The sequence below is a fragment of the Thrips palmi genome, unplaced genomic scaffold, assembly GCF_012932325.1.
Source record: "Thrips palmi isolate BJ-2018 unplaced genomic scaffold, TpBJ-2018v1 HiC_scaffold_4, whole genome shotgun sequence".
Lineage (NCBI taxonomy): Eukaryota > Metazoa > Arthropoda > Insecta > Thysanoptera > Thripidae > Thrips > Thrips palmi.
In genome coordinates, this window is record NW_023144631.1 from 1,862,909 (window position 1) to 1,879,901 (window position 16,993).

At 51.1% G+C, this 16,993-nt stretch overlaps 2 protein-coding genes across 9 annotated transcripts; one reads left to right on the forward strand and one right to left on the reverse strand.

Annotated features, from left to right (window-relative positions):
- The first annotated feature begins 459 nt into the window (after nucleotides 1-459).
- LOC117649807 (anoctamin-1-like) lies at nucleotides 460-10,728 on the forward strand. 6 transcript variants are annotated; one of them, XM_034392879.1, is made up of 17 exons: nucleotides 460-675; nucleotides 3,058-3,347; nucleotides 3,426-3,551; nucleotides 3,633-3,782; nucleotides 4,323-4,394; nucleotides 5,128-5,288; nucleotides 5,380-5,548; nucleotides 5,646-5,878; nucleotides 5,967-6,127; nucleotides 6,206-6,603; nucleotides 6,693-6,896; nucleotides 6,993-7,090; nucleotides 7,176-7,327; nucleotides 7,408-7,613; nucleotides 7,704-7,879; nucleotides 7,997-8,102; nucleotides 8,190-10,728. In XM_034392879.1, exons 2-17 carry the CDS (start codon nucleotides 3,096-3,098, stop codon nucleotides 8,565-8,567), a joined length of 3,042 nt encoding a protein of 1,013 aa, XP_034248770.1. In that variant the 5' UTR covers nucleotides 460-675; nucleotides 3,058-3,095; the 3' UTR covers nucleotides 8,568-10,728. The 6 variants fall into 6 exon arrangements, with proteins under 6 accessions (XP_034248770.1, XP_034248769.1, XP_034248768.1 ...); XM_034392878.1 differs by lacking the exon at nucleotides 460-675 and adding an exon at nucleotides 2,504-2,660; XM_034392877.1 differs by lacking the exon at nucleotides 460-675 and adding an exon at nucleotides 2,529-2,712.
- Nucleotides 10,729-11,412: 684 nt separating this feature from the next.
- Nucleotides 11,413-16,455, reverse strand: LOC117649808 (spidroin-2-like). Of its 3 annotated transcripts, XM_034392885.1 has the most exons (7): nucleotides 15,525-16,206; nucleotides 13,728-13,832; nucleotides 13,346-13,510; nucleotides 12,892-13,263; nucleotides 12,497-12,815; nucleotides 11,912-12,344; nucleotides 11,413-11,826 (listed from the first exon to the last, which is right to left on the reverse strand). In XM_034392885.1, the coding sequence occupies exons 1-7, from the start codon at nucleotides 15,880-15,882 to the stop codon at nucleotides 11,620-11,622; spliced, it is 1,959 nt and encodes a 652-aa protein (XP_034248776.1). In that variant the 5' UTR covers nucleotides 15,883-16,206; the 3' UTR covers nucleotides 11,413-11,619. The 3 variants fall into 3 exon arrangements, with proteins under 3 accessions (XP_034248776.1, XP_034248778.1, XP_034248777.1); XM_034392887.1 differs by lacking the exons at nucleotides 13,728-13,832; nucleotides 15,525-16,206 and adding an exon at nucleotides 16,223-16,455; XM_034392886.1 differs by lacking the exon at nucleotides 15,525-16,206 and having other exon boundaries at nucleotides 13,728-15,031.
- Nucleotides 16,456-16,993: the final 538 nt, after the last annotated feature.

Genomic DNA, 16,993 nt, shown 5'->3' on the forward strand with positions numbered 1-16,993 from the left:
CGTCTTTAAAAATTCATCATAATAGAAAGTTCATGAAAGAAAGTTGCGTGGTGTTTGTCTTACTGGAAGTGAACAAAAGTATTTTCCGAAGATTAATTCATTTGTATCAAAATGTACCCCGGCCTGGGTTGGCAGAACTGTCCGTGGGGCATGCGCGGAACAATTAAATGAAGTCGCCGTGACAGACACCAGTGTTACGTTGAATGTTGAGTTCGTTGCGGTGCTAACTGACGAAAATAATAGACTTGCCTGGACTCAACTCCATTCGGACAGACAGTGTTCGCACATTTTAGCTCTCTAACGGGCGATGTCCGCCCTTTTGAGATCTCAAGGCCCAGAGTCCCGAACTCCGGAGGTTGCGCCACCGTGGTGCCTAGAGTCCTGGAGGGGGCGGGGCGGGGCGGGGCGGGTATCGCGCCGACCCACCTCACCGACCTCACCTACCTGATCAGCCACAGCCACAGCCAGCCAGTCCAGCCGTGCGCGTCGGTGGCGTCGTTAGGCGAGGAGCGAGGCGAACTGCAGTCCAGCCGCCCGAACTGGGACAAGACGAGTCTCTGACGAAATCGACGAACGGGCTGCGTTTGAGAATCTGTAGGACTGGGGAGAAATTGGATTTTGAACCACAACGGCGTGCGAGGGAACCTCGCTTTAAATTTTCAAAATGTGTACCAGGTAAGGCGCTGGCGCTTTTGTCCATTTGCCGTCCTAACCGTCCATATTCACGTGCGTTCTGTACTTCATCGCTAGCCCAGCAATCTTTTTCCGCCCATCTCTGGAAATTCCAACACTTGTCCTGGACGGTCCTGTGTGAGCAGTGCGTTGGCGCCACAACAAACTGGCCAGGGGAATGACCGAGTGGGGGTCGTCGCGTACGTTCGCGGCGACTCGTGGTGCTTCGCTAAACGACTCGTCACGCAGACCCAAAACAAAGCGGCGCCTTGTCGCCCTGCTCCCGCCCCTTCGCGCCACTTCGTCGCTCTGTCTCTGTCGCACTCATGGGACAGTCGTCCCGGAGGAGAGCGAGAGAGACAGAGCGACGAAACGACCCCGCGGCGGGTGGTGTCAAGTGGGACTAAACGCCGAACTGCGCTGAACTGGTGGCCGGTGCCGGGGCCTCGGGAAGCACATCCAGGAGGCCGGTGTCCATGAGGAAGGCCCCGCGTTTTCCAGTCCCGGATACGGAGCGAGGGAGCTGACACGCCCCGTGCGTGCCCCGTGCCGTGCGGCGTGCCAGTGAGCCAGCCGACAGCCCTCGTGCATGCAGGTGATAACTCAGGGCTGCATCTCGACAGCGTGTTGCAGCGCCTCTGTCAGTCTGTCTCCGTCGCACTGCAGAGCCGGGCCCGCCCCGCCCGCAGCCCGCCACCGTTTGCACTGGCGTTGCGGACGCTGCGGACGCGCCCCGTCCTCGGGTCCCTCGGGTCCTTGGCAGTGCCCTGCCCGGCAGTCCCCGGTGGCTGGCGTGCGGAACGTGCGGGTCGGGCTTATAGTTTTCGCTGGGGACAGCTCGCTGGTCGCGACCGCGAGTCGCCCCGCGCCTCGCCCCGCCCATCCCCCCCGGGACTTCCCTCTCCGTTGCTCCTCCGCGCTGCCCCCGGCCCGCCGCGTGGGAGTGACCGTGAAAGATGGGAACCCGCGGCAACCATTTGCGCAGAATTTCAAGCTTTTTCGGTAAGATAATCGACCCGTCCATGCGCCATGTGCGTGCGCTGATACCAGCATCGGACATTGGGCACGAATCGCGAGTGGCGACGTGATAACCCGAAACTCTGGAACAGCCTTATCGGTCGCCTCCAGTCACGCAGTGGCGCTGCCGTGGGATGTCGCACCGATGACCGCCAAGAGGCCGATTCCGAACAGCCCTTTCCTTTCGCGTCGCTCTGTCTCTCTCGCACTCATGGGGCGCCTTGTATGGGTGCGAGAGAGACAGAGCGGCCTGTTCGGAGCCAGCCCGCAGACGACAGCGGGGAGGCGGTCGTGTATCGCGTGCCTAGTTCTCGCGGCCGCGAACTGGGCCCCAGCGTTTTGGCGGGGCGCGCGCGCGCGCGCGGTCTTCCCTTCGCTGGTAACCGGCCTTTCGTCTGGGCCGAGGGAGCTGAATGAGCTGAACCAACTCCGCGGTATCTCATACCTGTTGACACGGTGAGTCACCTTGCGGAGAAAAGAGGGAACCCATGCCAGGCCTCCATGCGGCCGGCCGGGCGGCCCGGCCGTTGGTTGAACAATCACGTGTGACCGCGCCACTGTAAGTACGTCATGCCTTCGCCATCCTGGGGGCCGAAATGAGCATGTGGCGCCGCGCGGACGCCAATCTTTTGAAGCCGTGAGAGAATTATGTATCATCTTTGCCCCGCCGTGCCGCCGAGCCTCGGCCCGCTCTTTCCCTACCGCCCTCCTATCGCTTTTGAAGGCCTGCTGGCTTCCTGGAGGAGGACTGGAACGAACGAACCTCTGGAACCGGGTCCAGTCCAGCTGTTCGCTTCCGCCTGCCCCCTCCCCCTCCTCCCCCTCTCTCTCTCCCCTCCCCTCCTCCTTGCCCTTCCCTCGCCGCCGGCAGTAAATTGGGAAATTCAAGAGGGCCGTGCCCTACGACAACAAAAAAATGGTTTTCGTTTGCCTGGAGACATGATAACAGTTTCGCAAGTTCATCCGTCCTGGTGTGTAAGATTTGTCTCGCACAATATTGCTTTCAAGGCCACTTAGATTAAGGTATGACGAGACACGGTGTATATTTGGAGTGTGATCTTATTCTCTGGAGGAAAATGTTGCAGTGCTGTACCTGTTGACATGACCAGAAATATTAATGGTTTTCGTCTTGATATCATTGTTCAACCTGTAGTTACCCGATAAGACGTGTCGTTTCATAAACACTAGTCATGCGGCGTATTTGCATAGCATTGCATATAGTGCACTTAGTACCCAGTTGAGGTTAGAATCGTGTGGGAAATTACAAGAGAATATCTCATATTTGCCTGTATTTCTAAGGGTTGGGTGGCTTTGAAGGAATTTCTGTCATGACCAACTACATCATACATTCTCTTCCTTCTTTTTCAGATTGCTCACCTTCCAGATTATCAAGAAGCGTAGCAACCATGGAGGAGGACGAGACATTATTCCACGATACTAGCTGCTTAACTCCAATTAATGTTGACAGCGGCCCAAACATTGCCACAAATAGTGTGTATGCTAGTGCTCAAGAGCTGAATGGAGAAGCGTGGCGACTCAATGGACCTCGAACAAACCCCATTTATGACTTTCAGCAGAGAGTCCTCCAGGTCGAAGAAGAATTAAAAAAGAATGGTACAGAGCTATTAAATATGGCACCTTTAGAAGCAGATGAACCAGTAAGCTCCTCCTTCTTTTATCAAACATGCAATTTTTCTAAAAAATTGTTTACTTATCTCCTGATATTTTTGCACTAGGAATGTGTGCATGAGCATTCCTCCTCACTGTATTTCAACGATGGAGAAAGAACAATTGACTTTGTTCTTGTCTGGGATTCTCACAATGAATCTGCTAATGAAGAATCATCTGTCAGGAAGAGAAGAGTAAGCCCCAACATAATTTTTTCAACATTTTTTACTTGCACTTACTTTGTAGTAATTTTTTCTGTGCTTTTGCGTTGTTAGATTTTTGAAGATAATCTGTTGAAAGAAGGACTTTTACTTGAACATGAGGAGGCCCAATCAAATGGACTGGTATTTGTCAAAATCCATGCGCCTTTTAAACTGCTCAGAACGTATGCAGAAATCTTGAAACTTCGGATGCCTATGAAAGATGTAAGTTACTTTTATTTTTATCTTTCAGAAGTGAAGTTTATTTTCTTTTTAACATCATTTCTGAACAGAGGAAATGTTTAGATAGGAGTAGCATGACAGCTCGTGAGCATGATTGGAAGTAGATATGTAGTGTCGTGATTGTGATTAATATCTAGAGTTATTCTCACTTTTTCCATGCCCTGTTGTTCCCTTTGATCGCATGGTTTTATTCTGTCAATTTTCATTACCTTACACCTGAAAACTATGTTTTACATCCTCTCCAATGTTTTTTAAAACTCTGCACCCACATTTTGCAATATTTTTCTTTAAAATGATGACCACAGTTGGTTTTGGTTTTGTTTTTGTTCTATTCTGCCACTTAGTACACACTAAGTACTGGCTTTGCATGCTCGAATTTCGCACTGTATCTGGCACCCTTTTACTTTTTATTGTAAGGAAGGTGCATTGTTACTGGAGATGGTGCAAAGCAATTAGTACAAAAGTCAATTTTATGTGGTTTTAACTCTCTTTATCTTGGTTAATCTTTTTGCCCTATGACAGGAATTGTGCCACCTCCCAAAAGATGCTAAAATGGGTGCCATTTCATACGCCACATGGTACTTAGCACAGAAGGTATATGATCATCAATGTGTGGGATTTGGTCTTTGGAAGCACGAGCTGAGAACTTGCTTTATGATCCATAAACGCACTTAAACCTATCCTTTCACTAATTGAGAGGGATTCCCGGATAAATTAATTTACTATGGCAAGTTTTTAAAGAATAGTGAACTATGTCCATTGTAAAAAGTTGTCCTTTTTGTTTTTGTTTTTTATTGTCCCTGTGGATGTCCCTTTTTTTTGTTCCCTTTGCATCTTAATTTTGACATTACACTTACACTATTTACTGACATATTGCTAGAGTAAAGTTGGCTTCAGGAAAATTATTGAGATGTAAGGTGTGACATTGTGATTTGTTAGCATGTGTTCGTGCTTTATTTTTGTAAGCTTGCTGGGCTGGGCAACCATTTCATATAGGAATGTTATTGCTATGACTTCTGACAACATTTAATGTTTATGGTTTTGTGCATTTTCTACGGTGTGTTTGCCCATATGCTATCTGTGGCATCTATTAGCACTTATTTTTAATAGCATTGTACAAAGATCTCAAAAGCCGCCTATGCATGAACTTACTGGTACACATTAACATCTAATTATTTTCACCAAGTAAAAATGTTGTGAAAAAAAAATTATGAATGAAATGAAGGGGCTTATTTTAATTTTAGATCTGTTCCTACAGTTTTTTCTGTTGTCTCTCTTGTGTTACTGAAATCTTTCCCTGCATAGAATTTTTCTCGTTGTTTTGCAGATACCTGCCTTAACAGAAGTGCATGCTAAAACAAACAGCCTGCTGGAAAACTTCAACTCTTTATTTCATCGCATCATGTCCCGTTTTTACGTGGATGAGAAAATTTTCCCTCCTAAAGGACATAGATATACTGCTGTATATAGTCGAGACAAAGAATATTTGTGTGTATTAACATAAAAATATTTTGTCAATATGTGATCCTGCAATGTTTATTTCAATTTATTTTTCTGCTTTTTTTATTCTTGTCTGTAGGTTTGACATCAACGCCACCAGCTTTTTTACTCCAGCAATTCGCTCAAGAATTATACACTTTATATTGGACCGTAAGAGCTTCTCATCGAAAGCTGATGATGACTTTGCATTTGGCATCGAAAGACTGATTGCTGATGATGTTTATACTGCTGCATACCCTCTGCATGATGTGAGTCACAAAACTAATTCGGGATGCCTTGAATAATTCATACCCCACAACAAGCTAAGTTGTTCTCTTTTTAATTTTTTCCTCCTTTCGGATACAGGGTGAATTGCATCGTCCTGGATCCATGCGCCATCGTTTGTATACAGAGTGGTCTGCTGTTCGGAAAATGCTCCAATATCAACCTTTGGATTATGTTAAAGAGTACTTTGGTGTTAAAATAGGACTATACTTTGCTTGGTTGGGATTCTACACCCACATGCTTTTACCTGCAGCCATTGTAGGGTTGTTGTGTTTTGTATACAGCTGCCTGACTCTTTATACAAATCAACCAAGGTACGTTCCTATTTTAGATTAACTGCAGATTGAGGTAGAAGCCTTGCCTCCAACTTTGTCTCAACTTTTTCATCTTTTTTTTTTTCAGTGAAGACATCTGCAACAAGCAACTTGACATCAAGATGTGCCCCCTCTGTGATCATTTTTGTGACTCATGGTCTTTGGATGAAACTTGCCTTCATGCTCGTGTTACTTACCTTTTTGACAATGGAACAACTGTTTTCTTTGCAATTTTCATGTCTTTCTGGGGTAAGTTAAAATATGTTTGAAAATGTTTCAGTTTACCATTGTCAACAGCAGCAAATTATGGTGTGTGTTTTGTTACAGCTGCCATGTTTCTGGAGCTCTGGAAGAGATACTCTGCTGAAATTACACATAGGTGGGATCTTACTGGCTTCGATGTTCAGGAGGAGCACCCACGACCACAGTATCTTGCCCGTCTTGCGCATGTGAAGCGTAAACATGTTAATGTGGTAACCAATACTATGGAGCCTCATGTACCATTCTGGTCCATGCGCTTTCCTGCAACTATGCTCTCTTTTTCTGTGGTGTTACTACTTGTAGCAATGGCTGTTGTGGCAGTCCTAGCTGTTGTCCTTTATAGGATGTCTATATTAGCAGCACTTAGTGTTTATGGTGATTCTGTTATCACATCTTATGCATTATTGTTTACTACTGCCACTGCTGCATCAATTAACTTGTGCTGCATCATGGTGTTCAATTTGGTAAGTCCTCTTTGTTTCCTGTGCTCTATAATAGTTACATATTTGTTAATGTTTTACTGATACTACTCTTGTCGTCTGCCTACTTTTAGATATACACATGGCTTGCTGAAAGACTAACTGAAGTTGAACTACTTCGAACTCAGACTGAATTTGATGACAGTCTAACCCTTAAAATCTACTTGCTGCAGTTTGTGAACTACTATGCTTCAATATTTTACATTGCATTCTTTAAGGGAAAGTTTATTGGGTATCCAGGAGAATACAAGCGGCTCTTTGGTTACAGGAAAGAGGAGGTTTGTCAAATCTGTTTTTTAATAATACTTGCATGTAATATATTTTTTGATTAATTTTCTTGGACATCACCTTATTCATTGTACCTTCTGTAATAGTGTGGCCCAGGAGGATGTCTAATGGAATTGTGTATTCAACTGGCTATAATCATGGTAGGCAAACAGGCCATGAATACTTTGCTGGAAATGGCTTACCCGTAAGTGTGTCAATTCTACTATTTCAGTTTAAATGATTACGCATGAATCCTGTTCATAAAGCCCTTCTGCTCTTTTTATTTATAGCTTATTCTACAAGTGGTTAAATACATTGAAAGTTAAAACAGGCCTTGAACCGGGCTCTCCTGCTACCAAAGGTCGTTCAAAACAATGGATGAAAGATTTCAAGCTAGTAGAGTGGGGTCCCCGTGGCCTCTTTCCTGAATATCTTGAAATGGGTATGTGGCCTTGCCATAAATTGTTATCTAAGAGATAGTCTAACTAAACTGATTTTATATGTGAAATTATTGTCTTGCAGTGTTGCAGTATGGATTCGTCACAATATTTGTGGCTGCATTCCCTTTGGCTCCGTTTTTTGCTCTCTTAAATAATGTTTTAGAGATGCGCCTTGATGCCAAGAAACTTCTTACTTTTTACCGCCGTCCTGTTAGTCAAAGAGTCAGGGATATTGGGGTCTGGTATCGCATTCTGGATTCCATCGGAAAACTTTCAGTTATTACAAATGTAAGTTGTTAATCATGTCACTGGATAATATTGCAGGGTCTGACCCTGAGCAAAGTTGTTTGTTCTTTCAACTTGACTGCTTTGTTCCAGGGTTGTATTATTGCATTCACCTCAAATTTCATTCCTCGTTTGGTGTATGCCTTTGCTGTTAGTGAAAACAACAGCTTAGATGGTTTTCTAAATCATTCACTTGCATACTTCAACATGAGTGATCTTGAAAAGAAAGCTGCTCCATCCAGAACGGAGTTCAACATTACAGTTTGTCGGTCAGTATTTACAGTCAGCTTTTCTTTAGTCTTACTTTGCCGTTAGCTGTCTATTATTGTTCTTTTCAATTACCAAAAAATCGTTTTGAAATTTAAAAATCTTAACTTTTATTGCAGTTACCCAGATTACAGGGAGCCTCCATGGAGCCCCAATAAGTACGCGCAGACATCAATGTTTTGGCATGTATTGGCTGCACGCTTGGCGTTCATTGTCATCTTTGAAGTGAGTTATTATTTTGTCTAAAAGCTTTAACAACTGAAGGTCCTAATTTTCTATTTAAATAATTTTTTATGTTTCTTCTCTTTTTAGAATGTTGTAGTGTTTGTGATGATTCTTGTAAGATGGTGCATCCCAGATATGTCATCAAGCCTCCGAGATCAGATAAGACGTGAAACGTACATAACAAATGAGATAATCATCAGACAAGAAACTGCCCGAGCAAGGCAATTGTGCAGGAGCTGTTCTCCTGATGGTGGACCTGACTTACAACAAAATCTCAGTGAAGAAACAGAAGCAGATGAACACTATAGAAGAGCGCTTCTCACTCCTTTGACTGGTGCTGACCTTGACTTGGTTGTGATGCTTAGAGGGAAGGAGGAGGAAGAGCGACGCTTGAAAGCAGAGGAGGAAGAAAAGATGAGGCTGTCAGAAGCAGGAACAAGTGAATATGACCCTACAAAGTTGTAATTCTTATTATCTTTTCTTTACAATGTGTGTTTGGATATTAATTAGTGTAATCTCAACTTTTGTAACTTAATTTTCTCATGCATTGCAACTCATGCTAAATTTGAAAGTTTGATGACCTGCTATGAGCAATGCTTTGAGGTTCTCTTTGATTTTACTGAGTCCTACCTCATTGTGTAAAATTAGGTAAAGCATATTTTTTGAATGAAGTTTGACTACACATACTGTATTCCCAAGTAACGGTGTAACTGATAGTTTAGGCCTAGGAGTTGACTGATGACTCTACACATATCCTTGTGCCTTCTTTCAGTTAGTCCTTTACTTTTGACTGGTGCAGCCTTTTTCTGTGATAAATATATTTTCAATCAGCTTTTTAAGTCTACCTCCTCATAGTTAACTCAAATCTCGAATCAGAAAAATACTGTAGTCAGTCACTTTTAGGAGTCACTGCACCACTTAAGCGTAATTTTCTCACCCATCTCTAGTGTTCAATCACTGTTAAAAATCTAGTTCTTCTTGGACCAATTTTATCTTGAGCTGTGACCAATCTGTATATTATTCAGTTTGAAAACTTGGGTTCAACACTAGTCAAATTTCTTTCTTATTCTCTCTTTAGTGTGATAACAAGGTTAAAAACAAAATTAGTTTTTTGATATGTTTCAATCCATGATCATTAGTGAGGAGTTCTTCAATAATAAATGTATCCACACAAAATCATCTTTTTAAAAACATGTTTCAGAATGTTGCAAAGTATGCCTCATAAAAGGTTTTTGTTGGTGTGAATTTCACAGGGTTACTGCAATCATCTAGTCAAGCAATTGAAGAGGAGAATTTATAACCAGAAACCTCTCTCTTTTTGCTGTTATGTTGACAAGTTTCAGCTTCTCGTGTAGGTAGATCACATTATTGCTGTAGCCAATTTTGTATCAGTGGGAAATGTAATCCTCTAGAACTTAATTTTAGGTAAATTTATACATGTCACAAACACACAAAGAATGACGTCTTCTTATGTATAGCAACTTGTTCTAGCTGTCGAGGAGGATTGGAACTCCGAGTCTGAGACTCAATTGAGTTATTTGTGCTGTGAGTCAGTGACAGCTTATCTAATTTCCTCTTTTTTTCCCCAATTAATGCTTCCTTTGCCCAATTTCTCATAAGAGTTACTACTGCCCAGCGTCTTCTATAACTGTTACATTGTTACCTTTCTCCACGAATCAAGTTTTAAATATGTTGGTGTTTTTCAAAGTCTAACCTAAGTTTTGTGGCTTGATTTTTCATTTTAATTAGGAATCCAGTACTTAATGACATAAGGTGTCAGCTGGCTTATGAGTAATGTATTTAAATTATATGAAGTGGCTTTTGTCACTCTGCTTTTGTAAAGATCTGTAGACATCCTTATCTCTTACATAGATTTACTAGATTGGATCTTGCCTTTTCCAAAGACAATTGATAATGAGCGGCAGTCTGTAATATTTACTAATTTTATTGTTATTCTGGTGTCACTTATACATCATTTTGCATTTCTTTTTGTGAAGATTTACAGCAATTTCTATTGCTGAACTTTTGCTGTTGTCTCTTCTTAGTTTTTACCTTGCTTTGGGTTAGTGGCATTTTAATTTAATTTTGTTTTTACTACTGCTATTTGTTAGGAAAATATTTGATGACCCTGTACAGACAGACTTTTAAATCTGGCTGTAGGAGTCATTATGTTCCTATTGCTACCTAATTGTTCTGTTAGACCCGAAGTTGGGTACTGAGAGGACTGAGAGTGTGTCCAAGTGGCTTTGCCTATTGTACCTGTTTGTTAGAGCAGGATCTGAGTTTTGAAACGTTTTGTCCCCTTGTTGATTTATTTTGACACCGTTACATTTTTTGAAATGTGTTTTGTGAAGTTTGAAAATTTTCCTGCACTTTAGTAAAAGAAGTACTTGATACATGGGGTCTATAGAAAGAATCTCATGACTGATTATTAAATAAATATTGTTGTGTTAATAATTTAAAGTTATGTGTGAAGTTCATAATTGCAGAACAAGTCCATAACTCAATTAATGTTATTCGTTTACAAATTATGTGCTTTGATTGATATGTGATTGGCAACTTTGTGCCATTTCTGCTTTCATGTGTGATGTAAACAAAGTCTTTGTGATTAAATATAGTGAACCAATCGCATGGTCTTATTTGCCCCCTCCCTTTAAACAAGGTAGGTGTACGCCAGACCGTGTCTTGTCGTAACAGGCTTCGCGATGCTGCGCCAGTTATGACAATCCACGCCTGGCGTTACACCTACCTTGGCCTGCGGCGCTTGCCTGCCTTCGGCAGGCTAGGTTTCTTTTCCAGGCATCCGCATACCAATTTGCGTGATTGAAGGTCAAAACAGCATTTGATTTCGTGCCTAGGGCTGCATTGGCCTGACTTTTAAACTTGACGAGGCTGGGGGGCTCCGCCCCCCAGACCCCCCTTTCCTCAAGACAGAAGTGATCTGCCTGCAGAAAACTCGATTTTTCGCCGTTTTTTAGGTGTTTTTCGGCTATAAAAACCGAACCAGTTGAGCTAGGATTGTGAAATTTCGCGTGTGCTGAGCCAAGGACATACCCAAAAAATGTGCAAAATCTCACCGAGATCGGCCGAGCCGTTCAGGAGGAGTAGCGCGGACACACACACACACACACACGCACGCACGCACGCAGACAGGAAAAATTTTTCAACCCCACCTGAGTAACAGGCTTCGCTATCGCTCAGCCAAAAATCTCTTGCAACTACGAGAGGGTTGATAGAACCGGTGCTTTTCAGCAAGATTTTGACATAACCAATCATATGTGAGGAATTCAAGGTAAACAAGTAGAAACCATTTGGCGTCCTTGATGATTTTTTTTAAAAGCGTATGAAAGTTTTAAGAAAAGTGACAAAACAAAAATAAATACTAAACATTACAGTATCCGCCACATAGCAATTATAATTAAAATAATTAATCAACGTCATGCAGTATCACAGAAAATGAAAGGCACCAAGCCACAGCTTCCTGGAGCTGCTCCGCGAGTGCGCGAGGGTTCCCCTCCTACTTGGGCGGGTCGCGCGCCACGAACGTGGTAATCTTGCCGTTGTCGTTGACGCCGGAGATGGCCTCCTTGTAGCTGGTGGTCTTGCCGTTGACGGTGCTGCTGCCCGATGACACGGCGCTGAAGGTGCCGAAGGAGCCGCCGCCGGGGGCTGCGATGGGGCCGCCTTGCCGCTGGCCCAGCTCGGGGTGGTCCGCGTCACCGACCTGCAAGTCACACCACACCGCCGTCAAAGACGTCGCCACGGCCTTCGTTTGGCACAGCAGCACAGCAGGCGATGGCGCTACTCACGGATGCCTCTCCAAAGCCACCCTGCGGCCCGATGGAGGCGGAGGCCATGGCGTTGGCGGGCCCCGCCCCGGCGCCGCCGAACGCTCCGCCGCCGTAGAGCCCCATGCCGGGGGCGGGCGCGCTGAACGGGGTGCCGTACATCCCGAAGGCCGGCATGCCGTAGGGCGCCTGCTGCGGGAAGCCGGGGAAGCCAGGGAAGGCGCCCGCGCCGCTGGGCCCCGCGTACGAGCTGGCCCCCGAGGACGCCCCCGAGGACGCCATGCCGAAGGCCGACGCGCCGCCCAGGGGTCCCATGGGCACGCCGAAGCCGGGGGCGGACGGCGCTGAGGGCCCCGTGACGCCGGGGCCGCCGCACACGGAGCATGGCCCGCTGCCCGCGCCAGCGCTGTCCGGCTCAATAGCGTTACTGCCCGTGTAGCTGGGGCTGGGGCCGCTACGGCAACACGCCAACACAAACCGTCAGCATCGCGACGGAGTCACGGCGCCATGCTCGGCGCCATGCGGGCGTGGCGCCGTGGCCGTCGGGATGCTGCCCAGGGAAACACCGATGCGGCACTTAGCAGCGATGCCCTGCCGGAGACTCACCTCGGGGCGTACTGCGGCTGCGCCTGCTGCTGCGGCGGCTGTTGCTGCTGTTGTTGTTGTTGCTGCTGCACCTGCTGGGCGAACTGCTGCAGGTAGTTGATGTACTGCTGGAGGAACGAGTAGAAGTCCATGGGCTGCTGCGGCGCCTGGGGGCCCATGCCGGCGAAGGGCATGGCGGGCATGGGGGGCATGAGGGGCATGCCGCCCATCGGCCCCGGCCCCGCGAAGGAGCCCGCGAAGCTGTTGCCGCCGTAGCCGCCGGCGCCTGCTCCGGGGAAGCCCGGGAAGCCTCCGGCGCCTCCAGCAGCCGGGAAAGGAGCTGCGGAGAGGGAACGAAACGGAGTGAGTCGCTGGGGAGGCACTCGCCGCCAGCAAGTCCTTGACTCGTGCCTTACCTGGGCCGTAGGTGCCACCGGAGCAGCTACCCCCGCTGCAGCCGCCGTAAGCGCCGACGGCGACGCCGCCTCCAGGAGCGCCGCCCCCAACAGGACCACCTTCAGAGGCACCGCCTCCAAGAGCTGCAGGCGGCGCACCTCCACGTGACCCGGTGAGCGGGCCGGCGACGCCCCAGCTGGGCTGCGACGGCGCGTTGCCGGGCAGGGGAGGCGACTGGGATGCAGGGGCGGGGGAGGGGGCAGGGTTGGGTTTGGGGGATGACGCTGGGGCCGCTGCGGGGGGCAGCGGGCTGGGGCCGGAGGCCTGCGCACCCGCCCCACCGGCGGCCGGGTATCCTGGGGACGACGACGAGCTCGACGACGACACGTGTCCTGCGGGGAAACAGACGCCGTTGAGTCGACGCGCCTCGGCAACAACACGTGCACTCGAGTGCTGCAGCTGCAGTGGACTCACCCGGGCCCTGCGAGGACACTGTGTGCGACGTGCCGGCTGGGTAGGAGTTGCTGGTGGAGAAGGCCGTCTGGTGGCTGGAGCCTCCGGGACCGCCCGAGGAGGACGACGACGAGGACGACGACGACGAGGAGGAGGTGGCTCGCGTCAGCCGCACGTGCACCGAACCTGCGGAAACGGGTGTCGGTCAGGTCAGGGAATGCCTAGCAAGGGGACGCTGTGCAGCGGGCGGCAGGGCGGCAGCGGGTCGGGGGAGCTGCGCAAGGACAAGGTCAAGACAAGGGCGCGTTGGCGGTGGCGGCCGTGGCCATGCGTGGAGGAAGCAGTGCCGCAGAAGCTGGTACCACGGCCTCGCGCCTCGATCGCGCGGGCCCCGCCGACTCACACTTGAGGGCGCGGCGGTTGGCGGTGGACGGGCGACTAGCGTCGGGCTCACAGTTGCCGGCCTGGGCTTTGGCCTGGGCCTGGTCCGCCTTGGTGACGACGCGGCCTGCAACACGACCACCATCGCCCTGCCGCTGGAAAATGCCCTGCCGATCGACCCGCGTCTCGTCTCGTGCCGTCGCTCTGAAATTGCCCCGCCGCGGGTGAAGAACCCCAAGTTCCTCGACACGACGCGTCGCGGCGCGGTGGCGGTGGCCAGGCGCCAATGTCGCCGTCGTCGCCAAGCCTTTTTGTCTTTTTGCCTTTTTGTCGGGCATGGGAGTCACTGTTCCGCTGCTCCGCTTTCTTCTGTGTCGAGGACTCCCTCAGCCCCCTCTTTCCTCCTCCCCCTTCCTTCCTTCCTTCCTCTAGCCCTCCGGGTGGATTGACACTTCACGCGTCGTCAACCCCGCCGTGCTGGGTGCCGCGCGACCGCACAGCCCGAATTATTACCCGATCACGATTTGCTTTGTCGCTCTGTCTCTCTCGCACGCCTTTGGGACGCCCCACGAGAGGGAGAGAGACCGACGACGCAAGCCCGAGCCGCCCGCGCATCGCACACGGCTCCTCCACGTGTTCAAGAAGTGATGCACCTCGTTGCAGCGCGGTGCTTTCACTGAAGCGACGTCGGTGGCATGCGACTCGTTGTCTGTGACGTGCCTGTGACGCGTCTGTGACGTCTGTGACGTGTCACACGCGGAGCGTCTTTGCTTTCACCAGGCGCTGTTCATTGTGTCACACAAGTGTTTTTTCCCGTTGTGCCGCGCAGGCAGGAAACAAAAACCACGCACGCTCAGAGCTAGATGCAGAGCGGGTCTGACATCGAATCCCACACTTTGTTTCTCTGTCCCTCTCTTCCACTGCCGTGCGTGGCGTCCGCGCCGGAGGCGCCTCACGCCGCTTCTGCTTTTAATTATTGCGATATTTGCATCGGGATCGGCGAGGAGGCCGCGCGGCAGGCGGTGCCGTGGCGTCCTTGCCGCGAGGGGCCGCCGGGGGGCCGTCCAGGAGTCCGATCCCGAGCTGCTCTTTGTCACTCTGCCTCTCTCTCACCCCTTTGGCCGCGGGACCCCGCCGGGGAGCAGAATCAGGATCATCATCCTGCTGGGGCTTGGCTGGAGTTGGACTGCAAAAGGCGTCATCCGACGGAGAGCCCCTGAGCTGCTGCTCTAACGGACACCTTCAGCGCGGTGCAGTACAGTGCGAGTTGGTCGCGGTGCGCCGCGGTGCGCGAGGATTCTGCGGCCGGTTGCCGGATGGCGCGAGGGGCCGACCGCAGGGCGGGGCGGGGCGGGCCGCCGAAATGCGTCCCATTCAGACGCCGAGGCGCTTGAGGTTGAGGCTCGAGGTTACTCCCGGGCAATGTCAAGAGCGGCGCGAGGCAGGCAGCAAGCGGCAGGTGAGTCCCAGTCACGCGGCGCCCGAAAACGTGACGGCAGGCACGACGCGGCTCACTTTGGGCTTGGGCCTCCAGCAGGCCGTCAGCGCGCCGCCTCTCTCGCACTCGTGGGGCGTCCCGCAGGGGCGCGAGAGAGACAGAGCGACCAAGCGCTGTTCGGAATCTGCGAACGGGGAGGCGTCGTGCGGGTGTTCGACGGTTTGCCGCCCTCTCTCCAGCAGGCACAGCCCTGCGCCGGGGCGGCCTGGTCTACCGGTTCGCGGACGTGTTGTTTTGGAGCGCGTGTTTGACAGGTCGGCGGTGCCATAATGACGCCTCCCCGCGAGTCAAGTTCGCCGCGCACGTTTCCGAGTGACTCACGCTGCGAATCGATTCCGAGTCCGGGGCCGGGGCCGGGCGGGCCGACGCCGACGTCGGCGGGTACGTGTACCCAAGGCGGCACTTTGGAGGGCCGGGAAAGCATCGCGTCTAACGGCGTCGCGACGTCGCGGCCCGCTCTCTGTCTCTCTCCCACTCGCAGGGCGCCACGGAGGGCCGGCAGACGTGGGCGGCGGACTCGCGCCTGGAATACCAACAAGGCCCGCGAAAACAGAACGGAGTCGGCGAGACGCGCTGGACATCCGTCTGCCGAGTGCACGAGGCGGTTCGCACGGCGTGTGACTGTGACGCGGACGCGGACGCGCGACGTGCACTCAGGACCAGCAACCAGCACAGTCATACGCGGAGTGCTCTGGCTTTAACGCCGCCCGGCCCGGGCCCACTGGGTTTTCCCCGGACAGCGTGGCGCGGCTACAGCACGGCGCGCAGATCTTTATCACTGAAAAGAAGAGGAGGCGAAGAAGAGCCGCGACTTGCTCGGCGGCCGTCCGCGGGTCAGACGGACGCCGCGATACGGACGATGCGGGAAAAACAATGAAACACCGTCGCGGAAAAGTTAGAATAAGGCGCAGGTCGGGGAGCTGCCGTGGAGGCTGGGAGAAGGGCGGCCGCAGGGCGATTAAACCCTGGAAGAAACCTGAAAGGAACCCACCCCGGACGCCGGGCCGACGAGCACTTACCGACGTCCACGGGCTTGGCGGCGAGGGCGACCGACAGCGCCAGGCTGACGCCCACTAGAACGGCGGCGTACTTCATGGTCACGGACACACGCACACACTCACTCACGCTCGGACTCACACGCGCACGCACTCGCGGACTGACCCGCGGACTGACGGGGACAGGGTTCAGGTGCGAGGCTGAGGCTGCCTGTCTTGGCGGGCGTCCGGGCGACAGTGGCGCCGCTGGTGGCCGCCGGCCGCGATCTCGCGTCGGGTGGGGCCCGGGGGCCCGGGGACCCGGGGGCCTCCGCGGCGGTCCCGGGGCACGCCGGCAACGACCCGGAGCGGGAGGAGGGGGCGGGGCGGGGCGGTAACTGAACACTGCAAAAGCCCCTCCACTCCGGTCCACCACACTACACCGGCACCGGCCCACTGCCGGCGGCGCCTTGCCAAGGTCGGGGCCCGGGGCACCAGGATCAGGACCTGCACGGGCGGCGCAGGCTGCGCGAACCGCCAGGAGGAGCGACTTCGGCGTTGACACTTGGAGATGACCACGACCGGGACTGCCACTCGAGCTGCGAACGTTAAAACCGAACCGACGTCCCAGGGCGAGGCGTCCCGACGCGGACTTTGCTCCAGGATGCCCGCCCGCACTGGGAAACAGGATACGCGGCTTCCTTAGGACGGCGCGCCAATTATCGCCGGGATTGTTTTGATCACGCCCACGCCCGCAGTGGAGTGGTCCTGGAGGAGTGGGGGAGCGCTTACACTGTACACCTGTCCGACACGACG